The 15551-nt window shown below is 33.0% G+C and overlaps 1 protein-coding gene across 1 annotated transcript in view; it reads right to left on the reverse strand.

Moving 5' to 3' along the window:
• Positions 1–2171: 2171 nt before the first annotated feature.
• NME5 (NME/NM23 family member 5) overlaps positions 2172–15551 on the reverse strand; it is a 29132-nt gene continuing 15752 nt past the window's right edge. The window contains exons 4-5 of the mRNA XM_063084481.1: positions 8617–8735; positions 2172–2255 (exon numbers count right to left, since the gene is read on the reverse strand). Of these exons, the coding sequence (XP_062940551.1) occupies positions 2172–2255; positions 8617–8735 (203 nt within the window). The remainder of the gene's footprint in view (positions 2256–8616; positions 8736–15551) is intronic.

The following is a 15551-nucleotide window of genomic DNA, read 5'->3' on the forward strand; positions in this document are numbered from 1 at the left end:
AAACAAATCCCTACATATCAATAACAACTCTAAATGTAAATGGATTAAATGCCCTAAATTAAAAGACACTAAGTGTCTCAATGGATTCACTCATATGCAGAATCTACAAAAAAAAAAAAAAAAAAAAAAAAAAACTGGTCCTGGTCCTCATAGAAGTAGAGAGTAAAATAATGGTTACGAGAGGCCTGGAGGGGAGAGGGGAGGAGGAAGAAGTGGTGGACTAATGCATACAAAACCATGCCATGTACCCCTAAGTGAACCATTGCACAGTATATGCATGTATTGAACCAACACACTGCACCCCACAAAAATAAATATAAATAAAATTGAAAAAAACACAGATCAAAAAAACCCCAAGTCCAATCTAAAAGCAACTATTGATCCTGGTAATATATTTTAAGCCTCTTTTAATCTAAAACAGTCCCTTTTCTCAAGACACCAATTTGTTAAAAAGACCAAGGTATCTGTTCTGCAGAACATCCCACCTTCTGAATTCTTCTGATGACTTCTTCATGGCATCCTTTATTTATTTATTTATTTTTTTTTGTCTTTTTCATGACCGGCACTCAGCCAGTGAGTGCACCGGGACTTCCTATATGGGATCCGAACCCGCGGCGGGAGCGTCGCGGCGCTCCCAGCGCCGCACTCTCCCGAGTGCACCACGGGCTCGGCCCTTCATGGTGTCCTTTAGATGGTACTTTATCTCCTATATCACTGTAAGGTGGGAGTTCGACCTAAAGGCTTGATAATTTTAAAGTACACATTTTTGTCTAGAATACATCATAGATGAGTAGTATGTTTCATTTTGTATCAAATCAAGAGACATATAATATCTGAATGTCTTCCCATCACTGATGTGAAAAATTGACCTGGATTATGGTGATGACAGCCAGATCTTTACTCTTTTTTCCCCCAACTTCATTATATAAATAGTTTTAATATACAGAAAAGTTGAAAGAATAGTCCAAAGAACAATTGTGTGCCCACCACATAGACTGAACGATTATTAATATTTTGCTAACATTGCTTTATCTATACATGCATAAAATACTCTTATACATATAAAAGTATATATGAATTATCTGAAAATAAGTCACAATAATCATAAATTTTATCCCTAAATATTTCAAAATGTATCACCTAAAGATAATAATATTTTCCTTATATGGCTATATTTTCATCCTATAAAAATTAGCAATTATTCCCTAATATCATCTAATATTTAGTCTATATCTAAATCTCCTCAGCTGTCTCCCAAAGATCTTTTATAGATTTTTTAAAATCAGGATCCCATCAAAATTCACTCATTGCATTTGGTTAAGATGTCTCCTTAGCCTCTTTTAATGTAGAACAATTCTTCCCCATCTCCACTTTTTGTTTTATACTGACACTGACTTTTTGAAGAGATAAAACCAGTTTAAATGTTTACTCTTAACAAAAGTATTTTATAACTTATATTCTTTTTTTTTAGTAAATTAAAATTTAAGAACAGAATTTTACATCTTTTTCAAACTAATATCTTATCACAAAAACAGAACTGGGGAAATATTAACCTAAGGATTATTTGGTAGGGTGACTAATCACTTCATTTTGCTGAGGACTGAGGGGCTCCCAGGACGCAGGGCTTTCAGTGATATAACCAGGAAAGTCCCAGTCAAATAAGGATGAGCTGTCACCCTACTCTTTGGCCACCCTTGGAGGGCACTTATTAATGTTGAAGAAATAGTTACGTAAGTGATTAGTTAAAATCACCCTTTGGTTCCGACCATTCTCCTTGTGCCAAATATTCATATACTTACCCCTTTTTAACTAGATTGTTTCAACTGTGCATTAATTATGCATCTAAATATAGGATATGTGCTTGGAAAAATGTATAACTAAATTTTCATGTCTTACTTCTTTAACTTAATAAAAATAATCCAGCAACATCTTACATTAGTCATTTATTACTTGTTACATCATTATTAACATCATACCCTAAGTCTATATTTTACCTTACATAATGTTACCTGCTTAACAGAACACAGTTTTTCCTTTAACACTTATTTTTAAGAAATAATCTATTTCACGTGTAGTTACTAAAGCCCTTAGAAATGATGTTTTCTAAAAAAGTAGAAGCATATCCTTTTATAATAAGATAGTTTGTGATTTGTTCTTTGGAAGACTTGACCTTAATAAGGTTCTTCTGCAATTGGATGGTGACAAAGTTTTGGTTTGTTGGGATTATTTTTCAGCAGCCAATCAGCTAGCCAAGTCTATGGAAAAAAGAAGAAAAAAAAAGCCCTTAAGTTAATAAATATTTAAATATTTCCTTTCAATAAGTACTATATCAATTGGAAACTTAATTTTCAAAATCACTTTAAAAATAAGAAAATGACCATTAAAAATTGAAACTCTATGATTTAAATTATACAAGATTGTCAAGTATGAATTCAAATTGTAAAGAAAGAAGCAAAACTATCTCCATTACTAGATGGCATGATCCTATATATAAAAAAACCTCAAAGAATTCACAAGAAAGTTACTAGAGCTAATAAACTAATTCAGAAAAGTTGTAGGTTACAAGATCAACGCACAAAAATCAGTTGTGTTTCTATACATCAGCAATGACAGTCTAAAAAAGAAATTAAGAAATCACTTCCATTTACAATACCATCACAAACAAAAAAAAACACCTAGAACTAAATTTAACCAAGGAAGTGAAAGACATATTGCTGAAAACTATAAAACATTGCTAAGAGAAATTGTAAAAGACCTAAATAAATAGAAAGACATTCTGTGTTCAAGGACAGAAAGACTTAATACTTTTAAGATGTCAATATTACCCAAAGCAATCTACAGATTCAACACAGTCCCTATCAAATTTCCAACAGCTGATCTGGCTGGTTAGCTTACTCGGGAGAGCATGGTGCTGATAACACCAAGGTCAAGGGTTTGGATCCCCTTACCAACCAGCTGCCAAAAAAAAAATTTTTTTCCAACAGCGTTTTCTGCAGAAATGGAAAAGCCAATCTTCAAATTCATATGGAATTGGAAGAAACTCTAAATAGCCAAAACAATCATGAAAAAGAACAATTCTGGAGGACTTGTACTTCTGGATTTCAAAACCTTCACAAAGCTACAGTAATCAACACAGTGTGGTACTGGCATAAGGATAGACATGTAGACCAATGAAACAGATCCAAGAGTCCAGAAATAAACCCATGCATCTATGACCAATTTATTTTTGACAATGATACCAAGTCCATTTACAGAGAAAGAATAGTCTCTTCCACAATGGTACTGGGACAAATGGATTTCCACATGCAAAAGAATGAAGTTGGACCCCTACCTCATACCATATAAAAATTTAACTGAAAATGGATAAATGACCAAATATTCATGACCTTGGGTTTGGCAATGGATTCTTAGATATGACACCAAAAGCACAACAAACAAAAGAAAAAAGATAAATTCAATTTCATCAAAACTAAAAACTTTCATACATCAAAGAACATTACCAAGAAAGTGAGGCCCCCATACTGGTCAGCTGTCAAAGCAAACAAACAAACAAAAAAAAGAAAGTGAAGCCTACAGAATGGGAGAAAATATTTGCAAATCATATATTTGATAAAGGGCTTAATGTTTAGAAATATAAAGAACTATGACTCAACAAAAAGACAACCCAATTTAAAAATGGTCAAAAGATTTGAATTTATTTATTTATTTATTTATTTTATTTTATTATTTTTTTTAAAAGATGACCAGTAAGGGGATCTTAACTCTTAACTTGGTGGTGTCAGCACCACGCTCTCTGAAGTGAGCTAACCAGCCATCCCTATATAGGGATCTGAACCCCTGGCCTTGGTATTATCAGCACCACACTCTCCCAAGTGAGCCACAGGCTGGCCCAAAATATTTAAATTTAAAGAAATATTTATCCAAAGAAAATATATAAATGGCCAATAAAATCATGAAAAGATGTTCAACATTATTAGTCATTAAGGAAATGCAAATCAAAGCCATGCTGAGATACCACTTCACATCTACTAGGATGACTATTAAAAAAGAAAAACAGTGCTGGCTGGTTAGCTCAGTAGGTTAGAACACTGTGCTGATAACAACGAGGTCAAGGAATCCTTGTGCTGGCCAGCCACCAAAACTAACAAACAAATAAACAAACAAACAAACAAACAAAACAGAAAAGAACAAGTGTTGGCCAGGAAATGGAGAAACTGGAACTCTCATATGTTGCTGGTGGGAATATAAAATGATGCAGCCACTGTGGAAAACAGTTTGGTGCTTCCTCAAAAAGCTAAACAGAACTACTATATGACCCAGCAAATCTACTCTTCAGTATATATCTAACAGAATTGAAAATAGGGACTCAAACATAATTGTACACAAATGTTCACTGCAACACGTGCACAATAGCCAAAAGTAGCAACAATCCAAGTGTCCATAAACAAATGAATGGATACACAATAAGTCATATATACATACAATGAAATATTATTCAGTGATAAAAAGGAATAAAATTCCGATACATGCTACAACATGGATGAACCTTAAAAACATCATGCTAGGTGAAATAAGCCAGATACAAAAGAATAAATGTTGTATGATTCCACTTATATGAAATATCTAGAATAGGCAAATTCATGGAGACAGAAAGTAGTAGAGGTTACTAAGAGTTGAGGGAAGGAGGGGAATGGAGAGCTACTGTTTAATGATTACAGAGTTTCTGTTGGGGCAATAAAAAAATTTTGGAAATAGGTAATGGTGTTGGTTGTACAATATTGTGCATATAATTAATGCCACTGAATTGTATACTTAAAAAATGGTTCAAATGGCAACTTTTATTTATATATATTTTACCACAGTAAAAACAAACAAACAAAAGATTGTCAGGTATATACAGAAGTATTGAAAATAATGCTAAAAGCATTATGATACCATTGTTAGAACATACAAATTCATGTAACAGAATACATTCCCAGATAGAGAATTTAATATGTGATAAATCAGGCTTTATAAATCAACATACAAGGATAACTGGTCAGAAAAAAAAAATCAGTTTAGATCTTCATCTTATGCTATATACAAAAATAAATTCCAGATGAAGGTGAAAGTTAAATATAAAGATTCTAGAGGAAAACAAAAGTAAATATTTAGCAAAACACTGGATAGAATAAAACTTTCTATACTTAGATAGTAAAGCAAAATTCACAATAAGGGGGGAAAAAATCAAGGTTTCACTTATTAAATACTTTTTAAAAGGCAAATTTGAAGGTTAATAAAAAGGGAAATATTTTTACAACAACATGTCCAAAGGTTGATATAACTAATATATAAGGAATTCTTACAAAACCCCAACAGATAAGTGGACAAAAGACCAACAGATAAATCACAAAGGAGGAAATCCAACTTGCAAATGTTTAATTCACCAGTGAATACATACACAGAAGTTAAAACAATCAATTCTTTTGCCTGTTTTGACCATTATCAAATTAGCCCCACCCTAGTGTTTTGAACCCCCAACTAAAACTAATGTAGATGGGATGAAAAGGGAATTATATATTACTAATCATAGTGTAAACTGGCATGGCCCTTTAAGAAAGCAATATGACAGTATATATCGTGGCCCAAAAATATTCACATTAGAAACAAAAATGTAAAAAATGTCAAGAAAATTCTGAAAAAAACAGAGTAGTTGCAAAGTTTAGAACTACCTGGTTTTAAAATATATTATAAAGCCTTAGTAATTAAAACAGTGTGGTACTTGAAAATGAACAGGAAAAAATACAGAAATAAAGTCACACATATGCAGGAACTTAGCACATGTTAACAGTGGAATCTTTAATCTGTGAGGAAAGTATGGATTGTTCAATACATGGTGTTGGTCAATTGGGTAACCAAGTAGAAAATAAAATAAAATGTGGCTTCCTACCTTACTCGCTATGGCAGAATAAATTCCAGATAATCAAAGATAAATATGTAAAAAAATGAAAACATAAAAAATACTAGAAGGCAACATGGGAGAATGTTTTTTACAATCTTAGAGCAGAAAAACATCTTTAAATATGACCAGAAACCCAAAAGTCACAAATTCAGCAACATTAAAATTAAGCAAAAGCCAAATGAGAAATGAGAAAATCTACTAAACCACAGAAGGTTAATTTCCTAAACATATAGAGAGCCCACACAATAAGAAAAAGACATAAAACCCAAAAGAAAAATTGACAAACAGCATGAGTAGGAAGTTCACAGAAAAAGAAAAGCAAATGGCTTTAAGTAGCATATATAAAAAGACATTCATTAAACTCATAATAAAAGAAAAACAAATTAAACTAGGAGACACCATTTTTCACCTATCAGATTGGCAGAAAACACAAAGCTTAAAAACACATCAGGTACTCTTGCTTTTGATTGGAGTATAAAATGGTACAACCACTACAAAAAGTAATTTGGCAATATTTACTCAAACTAAAAATATGCACATTAAAAACATCAAAATAACATTCTTTTTCACTCAGCATTTCTACTTCTAGGAATTTATTCAATAGATGTACAGTGTGCTGACATATGAATGAAAATATTCATTGTGGTATTTTGTAATAACAAGAGTAGAAACAAACTAAATCATCTATATGGGACTAATTAATTGTATAACATACATATAACAGAATACTATGAGTTGTTTTTTCAAAATGAAGAAATTTTGTTTGTGGTATTTTTTAATAATTTATAATACTAGAGTATATTAAGAGGATAAGGTAAAAAGTATCAAATACTATACTTAGTAGCTAACATTTGTACGTGTATGTGTTAAAAACATATCAACATATATGCTTATACATGTATAGTTTTCTCTGAAAGCATATACTTGAGGCCAGAAACAGTGACTGACTCCAAAGAGTGCAACTGGGTGGTTGAAGAAGAGGAATGGGAAGGAGAGTTTTCACTATACATCTTTTTATAACTTTTGAATTTTAAACCATATTCAAATACTGTTTATTCAAAAAACTAATTAATAAAAAAAAGTTCTTTAAGGACCAAAAAATTTTAATTTCATATGTTTTGAATCATAATTCCACTTACTGGTCTCTTTTCAAAGGAAATACTCTCAAATGTGTGAAAATCTCATTCACTCAAAGATGTTTATTGTTAGAGTATTTATAATAGCAAACAACTCAAAGAGCAAAAGAAGAATGGTAAAAGTAATTATTAAAAATGTAACTATTAAAATATTCTCTATAAAATACATATTAAACATGGCAATATTTATGAAACATATGTTTGGGCTGGCTGTTTAGCTCAGTTGGTTAGAGCATAGTGCTGATAACATCAAGGTCCAGGGTTCAACCCCTGTACCGGTCAGCTGCCAAAATAAAAAAAATAAATGTTATATAAATATGTCACATTAAAAAAAAATGTCATATAAAAGTTAAAATCTTAGCAAAAGAAAATGGCTGGAAAGAAAATAACAATAACATCGGCTAATATTTGAGCAGTTATTATACAAGAGACACTTTGACTAAAAATTTTACATTCATTTATACATTTAATTCTAACAACAACCCTACTAGACAGGTAGGTACTAACATATCCACATTTGACTGATGCCAATGGAGAGACTCAGAGAGAGGTTAAATGTCTGGAGTCAGAGTTGAAACCAGGCAAGAGGACTTCAGAGACCACGTTTAGGAAATGGAACCAGGGGTATCTTTTTCTTCTTTTCTCTACATTTTGTAGTAGTTGCAGGTTTCTTATTCAATAAACATATATTACTTTCATAATGAAAAAAAAGTTTTAAAAGAAACAACCTGCCTATATTATTTTATTGTTTGGTGAAAATGTCGAAGTTAGTAGGAGAGATTAAATCTTTCACCTTCCAAAGGGATTCCTTTTGAGAACACTAAGAGAGGCTAGAGATTCTAATTTTGGTAGGGCTGGTATTGAGATAAACTTCCTTAATTATCTTTGAGAGTCTTCAGATGGGTAGCAATGCCTGTGGAGGGGGACCCAGGATGATATTTTGGCCCTGGACAACCATCCTAGTTACTCCTACCCAACCATTCCTTCACCTAACTGAGCAATGTTGAGGCATCAAAGAAAAAAAAATTAGACATCATGAGATACAAAAATGTTGAACAAATTCAAGCATATCTCTAATTTTATCACTTATGATTATTTAAATTATACACAAAAGCAATGTTCAGCAACTGAAGGATGCAATCAATAAAAATGTATTTCAGGGCCGGCCCGTGGCTCACTCAGGAGAGTGTGGTGCTGATAACACCAAGGCCATGGGTTCGGATCCCATATAGGGATGGCTAGTTGCTCACTGGGTGAGTGTGGTGCTGACAACACCAAGTCAAGGGTTAAGATCCCCTTACCGGTCATCTTTAGAAAAAAAAAAATGTATTTAGAAGCAATGTTTTTTAAGAATGAAAACAGCAAGAAAATAAATAATCAATAGTTATACATAAAGAAGTATCTAAAATGTATATAAAAGTTTTTAAAAATGCTTATTTTAAAAAGGCTCATAATACTTTCACTGTTTCAAAGAATACAATGTTTTAAATGTGAAAACTATAGACAATATTCTTTAGTGTGAATAAAAAGATTTCTTACAAAAGGATCTGCTGGCTTTTGCTTACAAAGCTCTGTGAGTCCTTTAAGCAGAGTTGGTGTTACATATAAATTTAAATAGTCCTTAGCTGCTTGTCCAATTGGAATGGGCTCAACAATCACTGCAAACACAAATATATTCTCATTAAAACAAACATAAATGATTAAATATTATATAGTTATTAAAAAGGATGCCTTCAAAGAACTTTTAATACCATGAGAAATACAAAGTTTTTTTTTTTAAAGGAAACAAAACTAGGTACAATTGAATAACAGTTTGCTTAAAAATACATAAGCACACATACAGAGAAATCATAAGCCTACATAAGACTGGCAAGAAACTTATGAAGTTTAAAGCAGAAGCTGAAGATCACTACTAGACCAACCTTACAAGAAATGCTTAAGAGAGTGCTAGAATTGGAAATGAAAAGACAATAATTATTACCATGAAAACTTTAAAAAGAACTAAATTCACCAGATATGGTAAATTCATAATTCAAATTCAGAATTCCCCAGTGAAGTAACAGTGCTATAGAAATCCTTCAACCCCATAGTATAAAGGTTTAAAGTCAAAATAGTCAAAAAACAGGCTAGCCAGTTAGCTCAGTTTATTAGAGCTTTGTGTTGATAACACCAAGGTCAAGAGTTTGGATCCCCACACTGGCCAGCTGCCAAAAAAAAAAGGTAAAAACCCAAAGCTATAACTGCTAACTAAGGAATATATAATAGACACAAACATAAATTAAGGCAACAAAAATATAAATTGGTGGTGGAGGGGAAGTCTAGAATTTTTGTATGTGACCAAAGCTAAGTTGCTATTATAGTAGTCTATTATAACTACAAGACTCTCTGTGTTAGCCCCAAGGTAACCACAAAAAAGGAGAAATTACAGAAGATACACAAAGGAGAAAGAACGCAAAGCTTAGTACCACAGGAAACCACCAATGCATGGAGGTAAATAATAAGAGAAAAAGAAAGAAATTAAGGATCTACAAAACAACCAGAAAATGATTAACAAAACAGCAGGAATAAGTTCTCACAGATCAATAGTAACCTTGAATGTAAATAGATTAAACTCTCCAATTTAAAAACATAGAGTGGATGAATGGATTAAAAAAAAAAAGACCCAATAATATGCTGCCTATAAGAGACTCACTTAACTATTAAAGATAAACATAGATTGAAAGTAAAGGGCTGGAAAAAGATATTCCATACAAATGCAAACCAAACGAGTGGGAGTAGCCATACTTATATCAGATAAAATAGATTTTAAATCAAAAACTATGAAAAGAGACAAAGAAGGTCATTATATAATGATAAAGGGATTAATTGTTAATATATATGTACCCAGCACCAGAGCACCCAGATCTATAAAGCAAACATTATTGACCTAAGGGGAGAGATTGGCTGCAATTCAATAATAGTAGGAGATTTTATTTCCTTTTTTATCTTTTAATCTATTTTTTGTTGAGGCACAATTGATTGTACATATTTGTGGGGTACAAAGTTGACTATCAATAGTTGTGTACAATATGTGATGGTCAAATCAGGATAGTTACCTTATTCATCATTGCAATAACTAATCGTTCTTTGTGTCTGTTAACCAATATCTCATTAACTTCTCATTAACCCTCCCTCTTCCTCTCCTCCTCCCCCTCTACACTGTATGTAACCACAGTTCTGTTCTCTCCCTCTAAAAGTTCAATGTATTATTGTGGTTGATATTTCTTTCTTTTTCTCTCTCTTTCTTTATTGTTCGTTTGTTTGTTTATTAATTCAACTCTCACTTAAGAGTGAGGACATGCAGTATTTCTCTTTCTGCACCTGGGTTGTATTACTTAACATAATTTTCTCTAGGCTCATCCATGTTGCTATGAATGGCAGAATTTCTTTCTTTTTTTATGGCTTAGTATTTCCATTATGTATATGTAACACATTTTTCTTATCTAGTCATTCATCGGTGGACATTTAGGCTTGTTCCATAGCCTGGCTATTGTATCACTTTGAATAGCAGGAGACTTTAATACCCCACTTTCAACAATGGACAGATCATCTAGAGAGAAAATAAACAAAGCAACATCTGACTTACACTGGACCATAGACCAAATGGACCTCATAGACATTTACAGAACATTCCATCCAAGAGCTGCAGAATACACATTTTTCTCAGCTGCACATGGAACAGTCTCTAAGGTAGATCATACATTAGACCACAAATCAAATCTATATAAATTTTAAAAGATAGAGATCATATCAAGTATCTTTTCTGACCACAATGGTATAAAACTAGAAATCGAAGTTTTCTCCAACTTCTAAAAAATCTTCAGAGACTGTACAAATACATGGAAAACTTGAGAGACTGTACAAATGCATGGAAACTAAACAACATGCTCCTAAAAACCAATGGGTTAATGAAGAAATTAAAAAGGAAATTGAAAAATTCCTTGAGGCAAATGAGAATGGAGACACATCACACCAAAACTTATGGGATACAGCAAAAGCAGTTCTAAGAGGAAAGTTTATAGTAATAAATGCTGATATCAAAAAAGAAGAAAGATTTCTAATAAATGACCTACCACTGCACCTAAAGGAACTAGAAAAACAATAACTAAACCCAAAATTGGCAGACATTATAAGGCTGTGCTCTAACAAAAGGAAAGAAATAATAAAGCTCAGAGCAGAAACAAATGAAATAGAAACTAAAAAAAAAAAGAAAAAAGAAAAAATCAACAAAATGAAGAGTTCATTTTCTGAAAAGATAAAATTGACAAACCTTTAGCCAGACTAATAAAGAAAAAAAGAAGATTCAAGTAAATAAAATCATAAATGAAAAAGGAGATATTATAACTGATGCCACAGAAATACAAAGGATCCTAAGAGTCTATTTGAACAACTACATGCCAGAAAATTTAATAACATAGAATGGATAAATTCCTGGGCAAATACAATCTACCAAGATTAAATCCTGAAGAAATTTAAAATCTGAACAGACCAGGCCAGTCTGTGGCTCACTCGGGAGAGTATGGTGCTGATAACACCAAGGCCACGGGTTCGGATCCCATATAGGGATGGCCAGTTAGCTCACTGTTTGAGCATGGTGCTGACAACACCAAGCCAAGGGTTAAGATCCCCTTACCAGTCATCTTTAAAAAAAATCGGTACAGACCAATAACAAGCAAGGAAATTAAATCAGTAATATAAAATCTTCAATCAAAGAAAAGTCCAGGACCTGATGGCTTCAGAGCTGAATTCTACCAAACATTTATAGAAGAACTAATACCAGTTCTCTTCAGATTATTCCAGAATATTGAGGAGAAGGGAGTACTTCCCAACTCATTTTATGAGGCCAACATTACTCTGTTTCTAAAACAGGACAAAGACACAACAAAAAAAGAAAATTATAGGCAAGTATCCCTGATGAACATAGATGTAAAAATTCTTAACAAGATATTAGCAAACCAAATGCTATACCACATTAAGGAGATCATTGACTATGACCAAGTGGGATTTATCCCAGGGATGCAAGGATGGTTTAACATATACGAATCAATAAATGTGATTCACCACATTAACAGAAATAAAGACAAAAACAATATGATTTTTCAACTGATGCAGAAAAAGCATTTGACAAAACTCAACATTCCTTCATGATAAAAACTCTTAACAAACTAGGTATAGAATTTCATACCTCAACACAATAAAGGTCCTATATGATGAACCCACAGCTGATGTCATTGAACGGGGAAAAGCTAAAAGCTTTTCAGGAACAAGACATCCACTTTCACCACTTCTATTCAACATAGTGCTGGGAGTCCTAGCCAGAGCAATTACACAAGAGAAAGAAATAAAAGACATACAAATTGGAAAGGAGGAAATCAAAAATGCCCCTGTTTGCAGACAACATGATCTTATATATAGAAAATTCTAAAAACTCTACCAAAAACCTGTTAGAACTAATAAACAAATTCAGTGAAACTGCAGGATACAAAATAAACATACAAAAGTCAATAACCTTTCTAAATACAAATAGCAAACTATCTGAAAAAGAAATAAAAAAGATAACTCCTTTTATGGTAACTACAAAAAAATTAAATATCTAGGAATAAACTTAACCAAGGAGGTGAATGACCTCTACAATGAAGAAACTTTAGAGAAAGAAATTGAAATAGACATAAATAAATGGAAAGATATTCTATGTTCATGGATTGGAAGAATTAATATAGTTAAAATTGCTATTCTACCCAAAGTGATCTACAGATTTAATGCAATCCCTATCAAAATACCAATGACCTTCACTGAAATAGAAAAAACACTTCATATGGAACCAAAAAAAAACAAAAATAGTCAAAGAAATCCTGAAAAAAATGACCAAAGCTGGAGGAATCATAGTACCTGACATCAAATTAAACTACAAAGCTATAGTAGCCAAAACTGCATGGTACTGGCATAAAAACAAACATAGACCAAAGGAACAGAATAGAGCCCAGAAATAAATTTATGAACCTACAGCCAACTGAACTTTAACAAAGGTGTCAATAATACATATTGGAGAAAAGATAATCTCTTCAGAAAATGGTGGTGGGAAAACTGGATATCCACATGCAAATGGATGAGACTAGAGCCCTACCTCTCACCATATACAAAAATCAACTCACAATGGATTAAAGATTTAAATGTAAAATCTGAAACTGTGAAACTACTAGAAGAAACCATAGGGGAAATGATCCACAACATGGGGCTGGGCAAGGATTTTTTAAATAACTCCAAAAGCACAAGCAATAAAAGCAAAAATAGACAAGTAGGATTATATCAAACTAAAACACTTTTGCACATCAAAGGAAATTGTTAAGAGAGTGAAGAGACAACCTACAGAATGAGAGAAAATATTTGCAAACTATCCATCTGACAAGGGGTAAATATGCAAAGAACTTAAATAACTCAATAGCAAAAAAACAAATAACCCAACTGGGAAATGGGCAAAGGATCTTAATAGACACTTCTCAAAAGAAGATACACAAATGTACAATAGTCATATGAAAAAAGGCTCAACATCACTAATCATCAGTGAAATGAAAATCAAAACAACGAGATACCACCTCATCCCAGTTAGAAAGGCTATTATCAAAAAGACAAAAGAAGACAAGCAATGGTGAGGACATGGAGAAAAGGGAATATCTGCACACTATTGGTGGGAGTGTAAACTAGTACAGCCATTATGAAAACAGTATGGAGGTTCCTCAAAAAGTTAAAAATAGAACTACCATTTGATCCAGCAATACCACTACTGGGTATATACCCAAAGGAATGAGGTCAGCATGTTGAAGAGATATCTTCACTCACATGTTTATTGCAGCACAATTTGCAATAGCCAAGATATGGAATCAACCTAAGTGTCCAATGACAGATGGATTTTTTAAAAATGTGGTTGTATTAGTCCTTTTTTGTGTTGCTATAACAGAATACCTGAGACTGGATAATCTATAAAGAAAAGAGGTTTATTTAGCTTATAATTCTGGGACAGCTGCATCTGGCATGAGACTCAGGCTGCTCCTATGCAGCAGAACAGCAGATGAGTAGAAGCAGATCACACAGAGAGAGGACGTAACAGAGAGAGCAGAGGTGCCAAAGTCCTTTTAAACAACCAGCTCTTGCAGGAACTAACAGAGTGAGAACTCACTCATGACCACCCACTGCCCACCCTCAGGGAGAGCATTAATCCACTCATGAAGGATCTGCCCCCATGACCCAAACAGCTCCCCACACTGTCACACTGGCAATCAGATTTCCACATGAGTTTTGAGGGAACAACACATCCAAACTCTATCAGTGTTATATATACACAATGGAATACTATTCAGCCATAAAAAGAATGGAATCCTGTCATTTGCAGCAACATGGATGGAATTGAAGGACACCGTGTTAAGTGAAGTAAGCCAGGCACAGAAAGACAAATACCACATAACCCCATTCATACATGGAATCTAAGGGGAAAAAGTTGATATTATAGAATCAGAAAATAGAGCAGTGCTTACCAGAGATTGCAGAAAGTAAGAGAGAAAGAAGGTAAAACAGGGGAGGCTGGCCAACCAGTACAAATCTACAATTATGTAGATGGAATAAGTCCTGATGTTTTATTGCACAGTAGAGTGATTAGGGCTAACAGTTTTGTATATTACATAATAGCTAGAGGAGAGGGTTTTGAATGTTTATAACACAAACAAAAAAATATAAATACATGAAGTGATTGATATATTAACTATCTTGACCTGATTATTATATAACCTATATATATATATATCAATACATTAGATTTTACCCCATAAATATGTACAATTACAATGTGTAAGTTAAAATAAAAAATTTTTTAAATAACTTATGAAACAACACAATGAAATAAGAAAATATATACAGGATTTGAAAGAAGAAATGTACAAAAAAATCAGTGCCCTGAAAAAGAATGTAGCAGAGCTTGTGGAGCTGAAGGATTCATTCAGCAAAATAAAAAACACAACAGAGAGAGGCTAGAACAAGCAGAAGAGAGAATTTCTGACCTTGAAGACAGGCTATTTGAATTAACACAGGTGGACCAGAAAAAAGAATTTAAAAAATTGAAGAAAATCTAAGAGAGATGACAGACAACCTTCAGCACTCAAATATCTGAATCATGGGTATTCCAGAAGGGGAGGAAAAAGGAAATGGCATTTAAAACATATTCAATGAAATAATAGTAGAAAACTTCCCAGGTATAGGGAAAGTCGCACATGTTTAGATTCAGGAGACCCAAAGATGCCCAAACATATTCAACCCAAAAAGGTCCTCTCCAAGACATGCTATAGTCAAACTGGCAAATCTCAAAGACAAAGAGAGAATCTCAAAAGCTGCAAGAGAGAAGCAGAAAGTCACCTATAAGTGAGCCCAAATCAGACTAACCTCAAACT

Source organism: Cynocephalus volans, chromosome 2, assembly GCF_027409185.1.
Source record: "Cynocephalus volans isolate mCynVol1 chromosome 2, mCynVol1.pri, whole genome shotgun sequence".
NCBI classification, from domain to species: Eukaryota; Metazoa; Chordata; class Mammalia; order Dermoptera; family Cynocephalidae; genus Cynocephalus; species Cynocephalus volans.